General features: G+C 41.5%; 1 protein-coding gene across 4 annotated transcripts in view; it reads left to right on the top strand.

Annotated features, from left to right (window-relative positions):
* RASGRF2 (Ras protein specific guanine nucleotide releasing factor 2) overlaps positions 1-20,294 on the top strand; it is a 280,188-nt gene that overhangs the window by 91,948 nt on the left and 167,946 nt on the right. For all 4 annotated transcript variants that reach the window (XR_009747680.1, XM_061478726.1, XM_061478725.1 and 1 more), the window contains exon 18: positions 17,141-17,247. Coding sequence is in view for 3 of the 4 variants with exons in the window: in XM_061478726.1 (XP_061334710.1) it covers positions 17,141-17,247 (107 nt within the window). In the remaining variant the exon portion in view is untranslated. The remainder of the gene's footprint in view (positions 1-17,140; positions 17,248-20,294) is intronic.

Genomic DNA, 20,294 nt, shown 5'->3' with positions numbered 1-20,294 from the left:
GAGTTACCACTGTGGATATAGTGGTGTCCCGAGGGTCCACAGTCATCTTCGGTGGTGGATGTCCCCCAGTAGTGATTACTTTTTCCTCTTTTACAATGCATTAGGGGGAAGTACCTCTGTTCTTAGTGTCACCTACTGCACATTCTGGGTGCATCCAGTTTCGCTGGTCTTGTAGCCAGTTCTTCAACTGTGCATGTCAGTCAGCAATCCTTGAGATAATGGGCAGCAATTCCTGACACCAGTCCTTGAGATAAGGGATGGTGGAGTCTTATCTCAGCTCCTCACATCAATCTTTGAGACAATGGGCAGTGGAGTCTGATTTCAGTTCAGTCTCTCACACAGGCATGCTTACCAATCCTGCTTCTGTTGTGACCCTCCCCGCTCCCTCCCCCAAGAAAGTTTGGTTCCAAGAAAGAAAAGAGTTAATGTTGGTAGGATCTGTTATGCTCTCCTGATCTCTTACGCAGGACAACCATTTTCACTTGTCATTTATGTTTGACTAATGGCTCTAGCCAGGAACTGGGAAAGTAAGTAACAGTTCCCTGTTGGGAGCATGTTTTAATGAAGTTTCCAGACCAATTTATGCAGATTCAGGGTAGTCTGAGAGGCACTGAGATCTGAAAATTAGACTTCCTTGGAGTTCTCCATTCCCCAGAACTCCAGGTTGGAAATACACAATGACTTACTATATAGCTGATGCTGTTCTCTATTAAAAATGGTTATGTGACAAATAACCACTGGTTTTTACCCAACCAGCTTTCTTTCCTGGTGGCTGGAGTTGCCCAGATGTTGTTACCAAAGTAGAGGTGGCCAGCACACGTTTTGACCAACCCACTGGGGTTAAAAGGATAGGGTTAAAAAGGATGACTCCTCTAGCAGGGAGGGACACTTGCTCTCTGTTCCATTTTTAACACTTGTTCACAAGGCTGCTTTTATGAGACAGCTGTGTATGTTTTCTCCTGCCAGAGGATATTTTACTGGGAAATTCTTAGAAAAATGGAAATCAAGATTAAAATTAATTTTCTTGGAATCTGCCTTCTAATTCAATAACCCTGAATGTTATTTCTTTCCTCTGAATATTCACCTAGTCTGTAGTGCATTTTAATAGGCTTCTGGTTTTGTTCCTGAATTAGGACCCCTTTGAATTTAACAAAATTGTTGCTTAGCAATTTTAGATAACTGGCTAAGCATTCATGTTCAAATTGGGTTGAATCTTCCCTTGAAGTTTTATTACAGCAACAACTTTGTTTTAAAATAATGATTTAAAAATTTAACATTAGTTTTGTCTCAAGTGATGCCTACCCTTGGGAGTTAAGAGCCAGAGGAAAATGATGATTTTTCTTCATTTTAGCAGAAATTTAAGATACCTTCTTTTTTTCTATATGCTTCCTTCTCTTGACTAAATTTCTTATTCTAGTTCATTAAGGGAGCTGACTACTGAGGAAAAAGGTATTTGCGCTGGACATTTTGTGAGTTATGACAGTGTGAACCATATGTTTCCTGATCCTAAGTCCTGAACAGCAGAAAGGAAAACTCTCTGCATCATAGACATGTGCAAGCAATCTCCACTGAGAAAAATTCCTTCTTCATCTAAGAAAGGAGACTTAACTACAGTCCATATCCCTGCCTCCCCAAAATAGGTCATGCCAATCCTACTGCAATAGATTGGGTGGGATGTGTTCAATATGTATTTTCCAGTGGTTTAGATAAGCTTCTCTGTCAAGCTTTTAGGTGTTATTTCCCTCTGCTCTTCTGAGCTGGGGAGGAGAGCAGCTGGAATGAAGCCCTGACCACTGCATGCAGAAAACCAGCCCTAGTATGCTGACGTTGCAGGCAGGGAGTTCAACTGAAAGGTCTGGGTTCATAATGAGGGCAGGTTTGTTTAGATTCTCTAATATCTTCCCTACATTTGGTGCATTCATTAATGTTTACAGGGTGGGAAGAGAAATTCTGGGAGGATTTTTATGTGAGACTTTTTTGCTTCCTTCCCCTTCCTCACTCACCCATTAAGCCTAACTGCATAGTTAATTGCATAATTAATATTTGTTTATGCTACTATTGAGTTGCTACTACCGATTCTGGCCCAGTCATAAGTGGTCTGAAAGCTGCATATGAGATGGACGTTTTGTTCAGAGATTTTTTGTTGACTGGTGTGCATCCTGCCAATTTTTGCTTTGCGTGACAATCAGTTCTCTGCTCACAGATGGTCTGAAAAATTATACATTTGGCTCTTTGCAATTATCGCCTCCTTTCCATTCAATGTTTACTCTTATTGTCATTAAAAAAATAATGAATAATTTTGCATACTACTTCCTTCAGCCTGTGCAAAAGCCCAAACCAACTAAAGGAAAAACAAAAATCCAAAAGCACTTTTTACAGTTTTTCATTTCTAGCTGTATATTGCCATAGACTTTATTTTAACCTTTCCTTTGTGGCAGGGCTCACTGAGAATTTCAAAAATCCGAAAGCTTACTTCTAATAGTTCTTGGAAAGACTGAGTGTTATGCAAAAAAGATCTGCTATACTCTTCATGTTGCTGATAGAGCAGGTTTAGAGTATAGTCGATGTGTAATTAAAGAAATCATGACGTAGATATCACTTGAAATGCAGAAATACATCAGTAGGTAAAAATTGCTTTTATGTACCCTGAAGACTAGGAGACATAGCAGGAACACTGGCAAATTCACTTGGCTGATGTACAAATTGAAAGAAATATCAGCTGCAGTGTTGCCATTCTTGTTACTACTCATGAAAGATAATTCAAACATTACTTCAGTAAAGTAAAAGAAGTGACTAAGATGTAATAAACCAGTCACAAATATAATTGTTAAGGTAGGCTGTTAAAAAGGGCTTCTCTTCTTCCTTGTCAATTGTTCCCCATAGTTCTTTTCTATAGGATTTTATATAGGGAATAATCTGCTGTCACATTGCACATTTGTCATGATACTGTGCAATCTGTAAACACAATTGGCTACAACAGCCTCTGAAATTCAGGATCTATTCTTTTTTAGAGATATATCTAAAAGCATAAGATCTGAGTGGTTTTGCGTAAGACTTCACTGGAAAAATTGGACTAGGAGCTTACACTGCATGCAGGTACCCTAAAACCTAGTACTAGGTTTTGGTGATGACATTAACTGTGTGTTTGCTCTCTTTGCTGTTGCTGAAAGAAGAAAAGAATAGGATGCTGTTGAGTGGTAATGGAGATACTGCTGTTTGCAGTTGTGGAAAATGCATCCTAAAAAGTGCAGTAGTCTAAAGCTTTAGATTTTCTTCCAGTTGTGAGACTCTGATGTAGTCTCCTGAAAGGACATCCCAAGAGTGTGTGCCAGTTTGCCAGTTTTATCTATTACACAGTATCACAGTATCACAGTATGTTAGAGATTGGAAGGGACCTCGAAAGATCATCTAGTCCAATCCCCCTGCCGGAGCAGGAACACCAAGATAATGTTACACAGGAATGCGTCCAGGCGGGTTTTGAATGTCTCCAGGGAAGGAGACTCCACAACCTCCCTGGGCAGCCTGTTCCAGTGCTCCGTCACCCTCACTGAGAAGAAGTTTCTTCTCAAGTTTAAGTGGAACCTCTTGTGTTCCAGTTTGTACCCATTACCCCTTGTCCTATCATTGTTTGCCACTGAGTAGAGCCTGGCTCCGTCCTCGTGACACTCCCCCTTTATATATTTATAGACACTGATAAGGTCACCCCTCAGTCTCCTCTTCTCCAAACTATAGAGACCCAGCTCCCTCAGTCTTTCCTCATAAGGGAGATGTTCCACTCCCTTAATCATCTTTGTTGCCCTGCGCTGGACTCTCTCCAGCAGCTCCCTGTCCTTCTTGAACTGAGGGGCCCAGAACTGGACACAATACTCCAGATGGGGTCTCACCAGGGCAGAGTAGAGGGGAAGGAGGACCTCTCTCGACCTACTAACCACCCCCCTTCTAATACACCCCAGGATGCCATTGGCCTTCTTAGCCACAAGGGCACAGTGTTGGCTCATGGTCATCCTGTTGTCCACTAGGACCCCCAGGTCCCTCTCCCCTACACTGCTCTCTAACAGGTCATTCCCCAACCTATACTGGAACCTGGGGTTGTTCCTGCCCAGATGCAGGACTCTACACTTTCCCTTGTTATATTTCATCAAGTTACTCCCTGCCCAACTCTCCAGCCTATCCAGGTCTCGCTGGATGGCAGCACAGCCTTCTGGCGTATCAGCCACTCCTCCCAGCTTAGTGTCATCAGCAAACTTGCTGATAGTACACTCAATTCCCTCATCTAAATCATTGATGAATATATTAAATAATACCGGTCCCAGTACTGACCCTTGAGGCACTCCACTAGTTACAGGCCTCCAACTAGACTCAGCCCCATAGACTACAACTCTCTGGCTTCTCTCCTTCAGCCAGTTCGCAGTCCACCTCACTACCTGATCATCCAGTCCACACTTCCTCATTTTAGCCGCGAGGATGCTGTGGGAGACTGTGTCAAATGCTTTGCTGAGGTCAAGGTAGACCACATCCACCGCTCTGCCATCATCCATCCACCGTGTTATTTCCTCATAAAAGGCTAAGAGATTGGTCAAACATGATTTCCCCCTGGTGAAGCCATGTTGACTGCCCCTCATAACCTTCTTATCCTTGATATGCCTTAAGATGGTATCAAGGATAAGGTGTTCCATCACTTTCCCAGGGATGGAGGTGAGGCTGACCGGTCTGTAGTTACCCGGGTCCTCCTTCTTGCCCTTTTTGAAGACTGGAGTGACATTTGCTTTCCTCCAGTCCTCAGGCACCTCTCCCGTTTCCCAAGACTTGGTAAAGATGATGGAGAGTGGTCTAGCAATGACTTCCGCCAGTTCCCTCAGCACCCGCGGGTGCATCCCATCTGGACCCATGGATTTATGGATGTCCAGATTGCTCAACTGGTCTCTAACCCATTCCTCATCGACTAAGGCAAACCGCTCCGTCGACCTGACTTCATCTAAGGTCTCAGGGGTACAGGGCTCTTCAGGACTGCCCGCAGCAGAGTAGACAGAGACAAAGAAGGCATTCAGTAACTCTGCCATCTCTTTATCTTCTGTCACCAGGGCACCCATCCCGTTCATCAGTGGGCCTACATTGCCTCTGGTGTTAGTTTTGTCTGCCATGTATTTAAAAAAGCTCTTTTTGCTGTCCTTGACCCTTCTTGCCAGGTTTAATTCTAAGGATGCCTTAGTCCTCCTAGCTGCCTTCCTACATCCTCTAGCAGCAGCCTTATATTCCTCCCAAGTGGCCAGCCCCTCCTTCCATGACCTGTAAACTCTCCTCTTCCACTTGAGCATACCCAGCAATTCCCTGTTTAGCCACGCAGGTCTCTTGGCCCTCTTCCTTGACTTCCTACGTGTCGGGATGCTCCGATCTTGAGCACGGAAAAAGCAGTCCTTGAATGTCAACCAACTATCTTGGGCCCCTTTACCTTCAAGCAGCCCTGCCCATGGGATTTCCCCTAGCAATTGCTTGAAAAGGCCAAAGTTTGCCCTGCTAAAGTCCAGGGTTGCAATTCTACTTGGTATTCTACTAGTCCTGCCACACAAGATCCTGAACTCCACCATCTCGTGGTCGCTGCAACCAAGGCAGCCCTCAACCCTTACTGCTTCGACCAGATCCTCCTTGTTAGTGAGGATGAGATCCAGCAGCGCTCCTCTCCTGGTCGGCTCATCCACCATTTGCAGGAGGAAGTTATCATCCATACACTGGAGGAACCTCCTGGACTGTGGCTGGGTTGCCGAGTGGTCCTTCCAGCAAACATCAGGGAAGTTAAAATCCCCCACGACGACCACGGCCTGTGACTGTGAGGCCGCTCTCAGCTGCCTGTAGAAGGTCTCGTCAACTTCCTCACCCTGATCCGGTGGTCTGTAACAGACACCCACAACAGTATCCCCCCTGCCAGCCTGCCCCTTAATTCTCACCCACAGACTCTCAACTTGCTCATCATCTGTCCCTGGACAGAACTCGGTGCACTGTAGTTCCTCCCGCACATAAAGAGCAACCCCACCACCCCGCCTGGCTGGCCTGTCTTTCCTGAAAAGGACATAGCCCTCCATGACTATATTCCAGTCATGTGAGCTGTCCCACCACGTCTCTGCCACCAGATCATAATCTCCTGACTTAACACAGGTTTCCAACTCCTCCTGCTTATTTCCCATGCTGCGCGCATTGGTGTACAGGCATTTCAGGGAGCGAGCTGAGCACACCGATTTCACCCTAGGATTGTAGGAGGCCTCCCAGTCTTCATTAATTCTGGAGCGCTGCCCCACTGGGGCAAGCCCAGCTACAAGCCCATCCCCCTTCGAATCTAGTTTAAAGCTCTCCAAATGAGCCCTGCTAATTCGTGCCCCAGCATCCTTTTCCCTCTGTGAGACAAACCTTTCTCACTTGTCATTGTCCAGACTGGTGCCCTATAAAACCAGCCGTTATCAGTATTGCAGTAACCCTGTTTCTAAGGATTTTTTAAATCACAAATTTTCTAATTCAAAGAGTTCTTTACATTTAAAGGAATATTTTCATTCTTTGTGGCATTCATGTTTTAAGCATAAATCTCATATGCAATATATAGTAATATAATAATAATTGTCAGATAAACCTTAATGTTATTATTAGGAGTTAGAATAGTGCCCTGGTCATAAGTATGTCCTTTAGCTACTTACCTTTTTTTCCCCATCCATTAAACTAAAAGTATTTCACTGGACTGAGATTTTTTTAGACTTCTGGATTGAGTTCAACTTTGCAGCATAGTCATGACATAACTGCTTTATCTCAGTGCTGTATTCTTAAATTTTTCTGATTAGAAAAAGCCTTTCTAAAGCAAAAGTCATTTAAAAATAGTTTACCAACCTTTCTCTTAAATGTTCTGCAGAAATCGAACAGAGTCAGTATAGCTCTATCTGTGTTACACTATTGTACATCAGCTGGTGCATTGAATCCATGGGATTTACCTTACTAAGACTATAATCCCTTCACTTGATTTGATAGTCAGATTGTATTTGTGGCGGAGGCTTTAGGCAGAAAAATCAAATACATACTTGGAATTACTTCTGCCGTGGATGGTTACAACAGGGATTTTCAGTGGCATATTTCTTAGAAAAAATTATTTCATATGTCCCAAGAACCAGTGAAAGTGAAATTAAAAGCCTGAAATGCATTGGACCCTTGATTTCTTCTGCTTCTTGATAGTCACTTCTTCTGATGCTGTATGAGATTGTAACCGTTTGTGAAACTCAAATCCTGGCATAGTGAATGATTACAAATGCCTCTCTCCTAAACTCAGATGGCCCAAAGATGCGCCATGGCTAGACTTGATACCTCCTACTTTCAAGTCTCAGACTGCTCACATAGAATCACAGAATTGTTTAGGTTGGAAAAGACCTTTAAGATCACCAACTGTTAACCCAGAACTGCCAAGTTCACCACTAAACCATGTCCTTAAGTGCTATATTTACACATCTTTTAAATACTGCCCAGAATAGTGACTCCATCACTGTCAACAGTTCATTTCTACTCAGTAAGGCTGTTTCCTCTTGTCCTATCACTTTTATATAGAATCCTCCTTTCAGTTCGTTGTAGAAACCACTAAGGTCCTCCCTGATCCTTCTCTTCTCCAGACTAAACAACCCCAGTTCCCTTGGCTTCATTATGGTTCTGAATGTGTATGTTTGATAATTACAAAAACAAAAACAACAAAAAACAACAAAAAGCCCACAACAAAAAAAAAAACAGCTGTATTATTGATCAAATATGCTATTCTGTATACAGTGAGTGGGAGTTCATCATCTTTATGCTTCTTTTCATCGAAGTTAATATGGTCTTCTTTTCCAGCTCTGCCATTCTTCAGCGGGCTAGTGTTTCTCAACCTGATACCATAATTAATGAAATCAATAGAACAAGACCATTGACAGGTTAGATTTTTTTTATCAATATTGGGCCACTCACTCTCTGATGTATTTCTTTGAAAATGTATAAAACTCAATTTCTTGCTTGAGAATGTATGACCAATAAAGGTGAGTATCTTTATTGAGTCATCCAAACTTTTTTAGGTATATCAAAAAAAACTTTTTTGTAATTAGGTTTTCTTTGCTGTATATATGTTGGGAAGGCTTTCCTTTTGTGCTGCATACATTGAAGAGGCTGTTTCAGTTTTAATCTGATGAAAACTGAACCAAGCTTGGGGTTTATTTGTTCTTTATCCATGTCAGAAAGTAACACTGATGTCTGCCAAGCCTAAGATTTCAGGATTTGGACCACACTGGGACATAAATCTGGCCTACAACTCATGAGAAAATTTATCAGAAGAAAGAGGAAAAAAAAAACCATCCACAAGACAGAATTGCATTTGATGTTTCTTTCGATTTTTTGTCTTTCGTCTCATGAACCATGAATACTCCCCTTCCGCCTCCCTGGGCCTCTGTGGGGTTCGCTGTAACTTCATCAGAAGCTGGAGTGCAATTTCATCATGTGTTAGGTGCTAACATATCTTCAGTGCCTGACTTCAGAGTATCTCAGTGAAATTGTCACGTAAAATCTTTTTTTGAAATCATATTTTTTCTAAGAAAGACATCAGAAATTTGTTGAAGACACGCTTCGTAACTTCAAAAAACTTACCCCTAAATCTTGTGAGCAGAAATTATTTTTTTTATAGAGAAACCCTTAAAAATAGGTGTATCATCAAAGATTTAAACAATTTAATTGCTGTGGTCAGGAATTGTGAACTTCTGCATTAATGCAGAAAATCAAAATTCATAACTATAAAGTATAAGTATATTATTAAGTATTAAAGTATAAGTATATTCATAAAGTATAAGTATAGTTGCTGTTACTAAACTGAGGTTTTGACATCCTAAGAAAAATATGCAAATGTGCATCATTTAGTTTCTTTGACAACACATGGTGCAAAATTTAACATAATGCAAATTTTCCTCTTGGGCAAGGTGGATTTTAAAGAGGAAATAATGTAAATTGCTGATAGAGTCAGGTTTGCTCAGTAGAAGAAGAAAAAGCAGGATAGAATTTTGTTGTAGGGACATCTTAGAAGCTTTTGAGGAGGGGCCCATCCTCTGTCTCACGCTGAATGTGGTGAGATCCTTGGATCTGGTCCTGAGTGCAGCAGTTCCACACATCCTACCTGTAGGCATTGATTTTCTGTGGTTTTTGCTTTATGAATAGGATAGATGATGATACCTACTACTGAAAAGTGATTTAGACTTTTACATAAGAAGAGCTATCTATGTACAGGGTATTCTCATAATTTAATCTGTTTCTTTTCTGCAGATGTTGAGATTTATGTCTATTCAGCATCTTTTTTTTTAAATCCTCAATGACAGTGGAAGCTGTAAAGGTATTAGTTTTGAATCTAGTGCACGTAAGAAAAACATCTGAAGGTGAAACCAGGTTTTGCGTAACATAATCTGAAGACAAGAGTGATTAAATTACATTGAAGGAGGTAATTCACTGAATCTAGCAACGCTGGCAGGTTAACATTGTGTTTGACAGCCTGTGATAAAAGATCTGCATCACTGTTACATGAAGAAACTTTGTGAAAGCTCTGTATATAATCTCAACAGATACTGAGGAAAAACACTACCTGAAAGCAGCACTCACTGAAGCAGCTGCCCACTAAAATGATTAATGATTGGAAATACTGCTCATATTTCTAATGTGGAAAGATTGCTTCCCTCAGGACATAAGCAGATATTAACCAAGAAGTGTTTCAGGTTATTTCACCTTGGGGTCTGGATGTTAGCAGTCCCATCCAGAATCCCAATTAAAACACTGCAAAGGTTGGCACCCTGCTGGATTGGACCCTTCACCTCTCGTCTCCTGGAACCACAGTAAAGATGAACTTAGAAGAAATCATGCCTACTTACCCACTGATTTAAGTGTAACATGTAGTTAAGCCCCAAAACTGCTCAATGCCAAGGATATCACACTATGTGAAGAACAACTCCAAAACTGTCCCTTTTAAAGATTATTTCCACCACAATTTGCTTCTGGATATCAAGCTAGACAAAACTTCATCTGAGGCTTGGGGAACACAGGCTGGAAATGAACCTGGAGGTGCTGATTGATGGCTGCTGACCATAAGCCAGCTTGTGCCCGGGCAGCCAAGAAAGCCAACAGCATCCTGGCCTGTATCAGCAATAGTGTGGCCAGCAGGACCAGGGCAGCAATCAACCCCCTGTACTGGGCACTGGTGAGGCTGCACTTCGAATCCTGTGTTCAGTTCTGAGCCCCTCACTACAAGAGAGACATTGAGGTGCTGGAGCAGGTCCAGAGAAGGGCAAGGGAGCTGGTGAAGGTCCTGGAACACAACTGTGATGAGAAACAGCTGAGGGAACTGGGGGTGTTTAGTCTGGAGAAGAGAAGGCTCAGGGGGACCTTATCGCTCTCTACAACTGCCTGAAAGGAGGATGGAGCCAGGCGGTGGCTGATCTCTGCTCCCAAGGAAAAGCAATAGGACAAGAGGAAGCTGCCTCAAGCTGCACCAGGGGAGGTTTAGACTGGATGCTAGAAACAATTTCTTCCCCAGAAGAGTGGTCAGGCAGTGGAACAGTGGTGGAATCACCATGCCCGTAGGTGTGGCACTTAGGGACATAGTTTAGTGATGGGCTTGGCAGTTCTACATTAACACAAACAGTTCTATGATTCTGTGATTCTATTTTTTTTACCTTTCAACCCACCTTGATTATAGCCAAATGGCAAAGAGTACTTCCAAGTACAGCTCATGGACAGGAATGATACTATGCTAGCAAGTGTATAATCAGAGTTAAAAACTAATCCTAGCCCCAAAATAAGTAGAAAAAGTATATGGGTTATAATAGCGCAGATGCCAAAATGCTAAAAAGTTAACTGGAAACTGGTAGGATACTTTCCAAGATACACTTTAGAGGTGTAGTGAAACCCTTGTTCCTTGCAGATCAACATCATACCTGAAGCCTTGGCTTCCAGTTCTGCTCTGTGGGTCAGCACCCTTTCTTTTAGCTGCATAGCAGGGTTAAATAAAGACAAAATTTCATATTGCAAACTTTGCATAGTCACTTAGTGCAGGTCCAGGTTCACACTTACATATGGATAGGCAGGGCAGGTAATGTGTGGCCCAGCAATGTTCTGGCTGTCTCCTGTTTTATTGCAGTTGGCAAGACAGCTTGAATTTCCTGCTAGACCTGAACCACTGTCACATATTGCAGAAACAGAGAGAATTGGAAGACTTGGGTTACTGTTTGTCTGCAGCGTAAACAGCAGCAGACACATGGGTTATCCAAACTGGTGACATGAATGTGCAGAATCAAATAAGGTTGTATAATGGACTCCCTGAAATATGCATAAACAAGTAGGCTACTCATACGGAGTAGTTGCAGTTTTCGTGGCAGCTCAGGGTTTTGTTTGGAGTTATATTAGGAGAGAATTAAGTGGGCAGAGAGTGAGTGGAGTAAGTAAGGAGCAGCAGTAAAGCTGATGCATTAGGAGGAATTTTCACTATGAAAGGCGCAGGAAAGACTGATGACACATACCACCAGCGTTCACTGATGCCTGCTTGGATAGCTTCTGTGGTGGCTTCATCAGATCTTAGTCTGTGGTTGTCTCCTCTTCGAATTTCTGTCCCAAAGCCCAAGTGGTTTTGAAAGTCACGAGGAGCAAAACCAGTACTGGACTTTCTTTGCATGTTTCCAATTCTATGTGATGCAGCTGTGACAATAAGTTTATTGGGAAGAGGGGGAGGTTGTTTAGTCCTTTTCTATGAAAGTTAGAAGAACAAAAATTAACAATGCTCACTGATCTTACTTGTTTGCAGCTGATACTTTTTTCTGAGGTTTGTAAGATTCTGAAATTAATAGCAGTCTTCTGTGCAATTTGAATGTTCTTGAGTACCTTTTCTTTCACATGTTGTCACCTTTTGGTTAATGAAAAGGTCTACTCACTGACTGTAAGAACTACTGAGATTTCTGTTGCTTTCACCTTCAATGTTCACTAACTTTTTCTTTAGATTTCTGACACAATTTCCTTATATTGGGAATGATGCAATCCAGCACTTTAAATGGTGGGGGGTTTTAGCTGTTGCTGCACTGACTGAAAGGGAGATAACATACCAGTTTTCAACAGATTTACTGGTATCTATGTATGTGTCACTTACAGAGTCTTATGATGTATAAGTGAATAAATAAAATAATGGGGTCTATTGTCTATAATTTTAATGAAAAATTAATGTGTATAAATCCAGTTAAGCTTATCTAATGAATAGTAGCAGTTATTAGACAACTTCTAATTTTTAGATGAATCTAATTAATCTGTGCCTGTTGGGCATATTAATGATAGGATGGTAACAATATCTACCTCATGCTGACAGTCCTGGCTCTGGCTTCAGTTACAAGTCAGCTCAGGACTGAAATGCTTAACAGCTGCATTCTAAGCACCACCATGCCACAGGTTCACATTTCGCAATGTCTTCTGGTGGTAAACCTGGATTATAGAATCATAGAATGTCTTAGCTTGGAAAGGACCTTAAGACCACCCATTTCCAGCCCCCTGCCATGAACAGGGACACCTTTCACTAGACCAGGTTGCTCCAAGCTCTGTCCAGCCTGGCCGTGAACACTGTGAGGGATGGGGCAGCCACAGCTTCTCTGAGCAACCTGTGCCAAGACCTCAGTGCTCCCACAGTGAAGATTTCCTTCCTTATATCCCACCTAAATCTCCCCTGCACCTGTCAATGATGACTTCTACACCTCTGTCTTCATGAAGGGTAGTTCTTCATCTTCATCTCTTGTAGTGCATCTCCAGCCTTGCCTAGAAGAGTGTCACCAATTTTTGAAGTTGGAGTATGGTCAATCCCTTTGTCCTGAACTGATCCATGTTCCTTCTTCCATGGCTGCAGAGTGTTGAAAACCATGTCAATAAGGCCCTTAGTGACATGGTTTAGTGGTGGACTTGGCAATCCTGGGGGTAACAGTTGGACTTAATGACTTTAAAGGTCTTTTCCAACCTAAATGATTCTATGATCTGCTTGGAAATAGCATGGTAGATTGTAAAAGAGGAAGAGAGACAGATGCATTTCTTTCTGAGCATTACAAGTCCCATTACATTTGTCCTGCTCCAGCCTCAGTTGCCTCAAGAAGGTCCAAAGACTCCATGTATTCTCTAGCATTACTGGCTCTGGTTTAAGGCCTAAATCTGCTGAGCTGCTGTCAGAGCTGCTCAGTCTGGAGCCTGCCTGAGGTCTGCTGTTACTGGAAACAAGTCCTGAGGAAAAACCTTGAGGCAAATCCAGACATCCAAATGGAAGGACTCTGAGCCAGTATACAGAGAATATTGGTTATTGCAATCCAATCCATTTCTATGAGATTTTCTTCAGAATCAACCTGCAGATTTAAGTCTTAGACGGTGAGTGTTTCCTCAGGACTTTTGGATTCTTTTTTGTTCCTGTAAAGAATAATAAATTCTATGAGTTTTTTTGTGAAGAAAGAAGAAAACACATCCTGGCTATCTGAGTTGTTTGGTATTAAAAACAAAGTCAAAATGAAGTTAAAAGATTTGCAGTTTTATTTTGAAAAAAAAAATTATTTCACGAATTCAGTTATTTATTTAAAGTCGTGTACCTGAAGATGTACAATGAATCACCCACTTGGAGTTAAATTCACTTGTGTGTCTGTGTTCAGCCTCTTCCTAGAGAAATGTCATGGTCTAAATATGTGGTCGATGAGCTGGGTGAGGAACTGTCTGATACGCTGCAGCAGAGGATGGTGGCAAATAGGTCCTTTTCAAACTGGCAGCCTATCACTAGTGGAGTCCCCCAAGGATCAATATTGGGCTCACTGTTGTTCAGTATCTTCATAAATCATCTGGAAGACGGGATCAAGTGTAACCTGACCAAGTCTGCTGACAGTACCAAACTGAGTGGGGAAGTGGAGACATTGGAAAGAAAAGCCACCCTGCAGAATGACTTGGATGGGCTGGAAGAGTGGGGTAGTAAGAACCCAAATTCTTGTTCATCAAGGACACGTGTAAATTCTTGGCACCTGGGGAAACATACTTCAGGACTGCAGCAAAGGCTGGGATCTGCCTAGCTGAGAGCATCTCTGTGGAAAAGGACCTGGAGCTCCTGGTTGACAACAAACTTAACAGGAGTGAACAGTGTGCAGCTGTGGCAAAGAGAGCCAATAGAATGCTGGGGAACATCAACAAGGGCATCAGCAGCAGAGATAAAGATGACATTATCCCACTCTACTCAATGCTTCTCAGGCCACACCTGGAATACCAGGCTCAGTTTTAGTCCCTGCTATACAAAAAAGATGTGGATGAGATGGAGATGGTCCACAGAAAGGCCACAAAAATTACAGAAGGACCAAGGAGCCATATTAGGAAAGGTTGAGAGAAATTGTTTTGCTCAGCCTTGACAAAAGGAGGCTCAGAGGAGACTTTATCACCGTGTTTCAGTATTTAAAGGGTGGCTACAAAGAAGATGGAGACACTCTTTTACAGAGTCACATGGAAAGAGGAGAGGTGATGGGCGCCAGTTACTCCTGGGGAGATTCAGGTTGGACACAAGAGGAAAAATCTTCACAAGGAGAACAATCAGACATTGGAATAATCTCCTGAGCAACACAGCAGGTTCCCCAGTGTTGGATATTTTTAAGATTCAGCTGGACAGAGAACTGCCATCTTGTCTAGACCGTGTTTTTGCCAAAAACGGTTGGACCAGATGATCCTTTCCAACCTGTTATTCTATGATTCTTTTCTTGCAAAACTGGAGATCTCCATTTACAGGTTTGAGACATCAACATTACATACTGACAATGTGGATCTGAGTGAACATGTTGATTGTTCTCCACAACAAGCTAATTACCGCTTAAAAATTTTGAGGAGTACAGATGTTTGCTGAAGTGATCTCTGGAGGTTTTCCTTTTTTCCTTTCTTGCTCTTTTTACTCTTTTTGCAGCTAACTGAAAACTGTCTCTGTAGGCTTTCTTTTGTTTTCCTTCCAGCTTGAAACTCCTTTTCCTTAATGTTACTTTGATAAAAACTCCACTGCTTTAATATGTAATTTTCATTGTGACTTTCATTGCTGCAATTAAGTGGCTAATTGAAAGGTTTATAATAGGTATGCCGAATTGCTTCTGTGAGAGATTAACTGTGGAAGGCATAGAAAATTAACACACAAAACGTTGCCTATGTTAACTTAAGCCTCAGAGATTTTGTTTACCTTGCTGTTGATGGGCAGTGAAACTCCAGAAGATGTTTTAATATGAAACTTCCTTTGATACTGAATTTTAGATACCGACAGTGTAATATGCCATAGGTTAAAAAGCTTCCATGAAGCAGAAAATATATGTGGAGTTTGGGGTCCAATCTGCAGTAAAAAATGTAAAAATACAGTTAAACTTTTGTTTTCCTGATGATCATTCAAAAAATATAGAGAAACAATTTGGGTTTTTTGGACTGCCATTAATAAAAATGGAGCAAAACTGCTACTAGACTCTAAGAATACCTCCAATGAGTTTTTCACAGAATAAATAGAAGTTCTATCTGCTTTTGCCATCCATAATAATGGGCAGGTTTTTGAACAGCTTTTATGCCAAAAAAAATAGTAAAGTACTGGTAAAATAGAAGGGTGTTTCCAGCTGTTCCTTGGACTGTGCACTGAGTGAAATGGAAAGCAGCACAACGTAAGATCAAATCTAGCAGAAACTTCGAAAATTGTAGACTTCTAAAATATGTCTTTGTCCTGGATTCAGCAGTAGCAGTCATTTTTCTCCTTCTTGGTAGCTGGTGCAGTGCTGTGTTTTGGGAACAGAGCTGGTAACAATGATGTTTTGGTTTGGCCAAGGACTTTGTGAGCCCCATGCTCTGCCAGGGAGGAGGGGAAGCCAGGAGGAAGCAGAGACAGGACACCTGGCCCAAACTGACCAAAGAGGTATTCCATACCACAGCACATCATGCCCAGGATCTAACTGGGAGCTAGTGGGAAGGGCTGGGAGTCTGCAGGGTTGGAGGAGGTATGGGTCAGTGCTTGGTTGGGCTGGGGGGGCAAGTTATCGGTCGGCTGGTGGTGAGGTGTTGTATTCTCTTCCCTTGTTATTTCCCTTATCATTGTTATTATTGGTGGTAGCAGTAGTGATTTGTGTTATACCTTAGTTACAGAACTGTTCTTATCTCAACCCGTGGGAGTTGCATTCTTTTTTATTCTCTTCTCCGTCCCTTCGGGAGTAGGGGGGAGGGCAAGAAGAGGGAGGGGGACAGTGAGTGAAGGAGCTCTGCCTGGTTTTAAACCACGACAGTTAACATTTTTTTTTAATTGGTGATTTTATAAAATAATTTTATTATTCTTAAAATAATGTAATAATTACTTTATCATACAGATGGTATCTGTGATAGAGCTAGAGCAGAAAGATGAGAAAGAAGCAATAATGTGAATGTAGGAAAAAACTTTCTTGCTTGTTTTTAAAAATGTAAGTTAATATTGTAGAGTAAAAAAAAAAAGTTGTATTTACAAGATGTGTAGAGAAATGTTGCAGTTGCCAACTGTTTTCAGGCAGCTGGGGTTGTAAATGTGTTCTCTGCATACCTTCTCACTTCGTTGTCACTCAGTGCTAAAAAAGAAAAAAAAAGCTTATTTGAACAGTGTCTGTTGACTGTGTAATACTGCTACTACAAGAAGCATTTCTTGTGCTGACATTCTTCTCTTGTCTGTTTAAACTGCTACCCTCCCTTATTTCTTTACCTTCTGAAATTTACCTCTTTCCGCTTTCTAAATCCTATTCACTTTCCTTCTGTCATCTGCTTGATGACAGACCCTGTACATTTTTGGGCTTGTCCTGTTTTTTACTGTTATTCTCTCCTATACTGAAGGGAGACCTTGATGTCAATGATGCACACAAATATTCTTCATGTTTCTAAAACTGAATGCTGACTCAGGGAGGTGTCTGTGTTAGTTATGATGTGCAAAGCTGTATTCTACAGATATTGCAGAATTTCAGCAGTCCAAATGGTCATATTTGTAAGTCTATATAGGCATCTTTCCTTTTATTGCACATAAATATTTCAGTTTACCAGTGTTGCTCATACTGTATTTGAATTTTTTCTACCTCCATTAACTTTAATGCGTGCTTTTCCCACACAGGATTTAACAATTCTGAACGCATGTGCGACAAAGAGTTTATAATACGCAGAGCGGCCACAAATCGCGTCCTTAATGTCTTGCGCCATTGGGTCTCCAAGCATTCTCAGGTATTCTGTTGCACTCTTCTCCTTTCCAGCTGTAATACATTTATGTTCTCCCTACTAAATATTTTAAGCTGCTGTATAATGTTGTGGAGGTCAAACAATCTGAAAAGTCAGTGCTCTAAAGGTGATACGGAGAATTTAGCTTGTAAAAACATGCTGTTAAGCAAGGGAGGATGCTTAAGGATGCTAAACCAGGCTGGTTAAGCATCTAGCCTCTGCAAATATCCAGTTACAACATTAGTCCTGGTAACACTCCATGTGAATGCTTTACTGTTATAATGTGTGTTGAAATACATAATGGACAGGTTGAACTAATCTTTCAGATTGTCAGTGTTCATGCTACTGGCAGCTTAGTTCAGTTACTTTGACCATGGTGTTTGCATACAGGTATTTATTTATTTGTTGTGAAATATGGGAAGAGTCACCAGACCTTCATGTTGGTCCCTCTACAACCATGACGGGACTGTGGGTCTGATATATAGTCATAAAGCTGTACTGGCAGAGGAGGGGGGAAAAGAAATCTGAGCAGCTAGCAGAATTTCATCGGTAGAAATGTCCTTTAAGGTGCAGGTGAGAGGAAGGTTGGAAGGTTGTAAGGAGGAAGGGAGGGAGGAAGGTCAAAAGGAGGGAGGGAAGGAAGAAGGGAGGAAAGGAGGAAGGGAGTGAGGCAGGAAGGAACCTGGGAAGGAAGGCAGAAAGGAAGGTAGGAAGGCAGGCAGGAAGGAACGAGGTAGGAAAGAGGGAAGGAAGGAGGAAAGGAAGGAAGACAACCTGGAAGGAGGGAAAGAGACAGGAAGAAGCAGAGGAAGGGAGGAAAGGAGAGAGGGAGGGAGGGACAGAGAGAGGGAGGAAGGAAGGAGGAAAGATAAGAAAAAAGGAGGGAGGGAAAGAAAAAGCACACTGGAAGAAAATGAAAGATTTTTGTATGCCTTGGATAGATGGGAACTTCATGGCAATTATACTGATTTGACACTACATTATAATAATCAAGAACACTTGGTCTAAAAAGGTTTTATTGCACAGCTAACTGCAGCAATGTTGAACTGTCCTCTGCCAAACACAGTCTCCTTTTTTTCTGTGTAATGGGTGTAATTTTCATAGAGGTTAACTTTGCTAGGTAATGAAGTCAGTAAGAAATGCATAAATGTGAAAATTTGTGTTGTGGTTGTGAAATTGGTTGTGTTTGAAAAGCTGAACAGTCCAGCAGAGATTAATAAAACCTCTCTTGCTATCATGGGAATGATTAAAAATTTGGAACATTGGCTGGAAACAGCCAATGTACACCAAGTTTTCTTTGACCTTGTTAATTGAAAATCATTGCATGGCAAAATCTGGAGCTGTAATGGGAACATAAGTCTGCTATTATTATTCTGTGTTATGATAGTGTATAGTACATGCTTAACATGTCCCTGCCGCAGTTCATATTAAGTAATTGCTAGGAGCTGAGATTCTATACTAATTAAAAGATAGTTAATTAATGTGATTGTGAAAATGTTAGGGATCATCAGAATTTGTCTATATTAAGCAACTGTCTACAACTACTTAGGTGGAACATTATGTTTCAGAGGTGACCCTATCTGAGATGTGATGATTCTTTATCATAAACATAGCCAAAACCCTCATAGTGTAAAAGATGGCTCTTTTAGGTTTTCCAGGTTTTTTATTTACATGTTTTGTTCTTTTAATTCCTTATCCCTCCTCTTTTTCTCCCTATTTTGTCTTTTTTAGTCAGCCACCTGCAAGCCAACAAAGCTCTTGTCCAAAAAAACCAATACCAGAATGTTTACAATTCATTTTAAAATGTAATTGAGACGAACAGTGTAAGACTTTCCTGTTGTAAACAATGAAAACACAAATGACGAGGCAGACAGTCATTGTGAAGATAGTGTCGATGGGAACAGAAAGGGTTTGTGAGGATAAAACTCCCACTGACTCCTGCAGAGATGGAAAACTAGGAAGGGAAAAGAAGCCAAAAGGAGAAAGTCTCTGATTTTCATTATCCTAGTGAGGTCTTGCATCCTCCTTTTCTTTGCTTAATAATAATTTCTTGTCTTTTATCTAAGCACTTTGTGTTACAAAATTGAGCTTTCTGCTTCTGAGGCAAGCAGATTGAAAGGGAGCTTGTCCAAGGAGAAAGCTTTCACATATGCTGATGAAGACAGAGAAGCTGGCTTCTCCATACTTCCCAGTTTTGAGTGCCGGCTGGGTGCTTGTTCCTGTTGGCTTCTTTGAACATCTCAGCTGGAATGAATTGGCAAACCTTAACTCTCTTACAAACTAGATGGCTGCCATACAGTGTCAGTGAGTTAACGGAGTTGCCACAAGACTTGAGGAGCAGACCATGGGTTGAATTTGAGAGTACTAGTCATGATCTTGGTGCCTGTCTTGTTTCAGATGAGAAATAATCTACTACCAGTCATATTCTTGTTCATGCTGACAAAGCTGGCTTGGGTTTTCAACAGAAGGTTTTGCAGACGTAGTTATTTGTAGCACTTGGGGATTATGTAGGACACCTGCATACTGAGAGTTGTCCAAGCAAACATGATTTCAATTAGTTAAAAATAGTTTTAGTGCATATGAATTGGCCAATTCCATTTTGTACATTGGAATAAAAACAGATAAAAATTCCTTTACATGGGTTTCACTTGGCTCATGTTTAAAGGCATAAAGTAATGAAAAAGCCAGGCTGAATGGAGCAACCTGATCTAGTAGAAGGTGTTGCTGCCCATGGCAGGGGGTTGGAACTGGATGAGCTTTAAGGTCCCTTCCAACCCAAACCATGCTATGATTCTATGATTCTATGAATATGATGCCTGGCAAAGTTACGGTGTTTACTGTAGAAATGTGAACAAATTATGCCACACTTGCTGTATGATAGCAAGATGGGCTGTATTTTAACTACATTTCAAATAAATCCCTAGGATCTGTGGCCTCTGCCTTGAAACAGCACAATAATTTCTGGAGTCCTTTCTGGAATAAACAGACATCATGATACAAATTGTGAACTGAAGAAACAGGGGTTTCCCCAGAGAGGCAGAGCAAGGGAACAG

Source organism: Pezoporus flaviventris, unplaced genomic scaffold (assembly GCF_033815535.1).
Source record: "Pezoporus flaviventris isolate CSIRO_AGI_PZ_B2104156 unplaced genomic scaffold, CSIRO_AGI_Pfla_v1 ptg000131l, whole genome shotgun sequence".
Lineage (NCBI taxonomy): Eukaryota > Metazoa > Chordata > Aves > Psittaciformes > Psittacidae > Pezoporus > Pezoporus flaviventris.
This window is presented reverse-complemented; position numbering and strand designations above follow the sequence as displayed.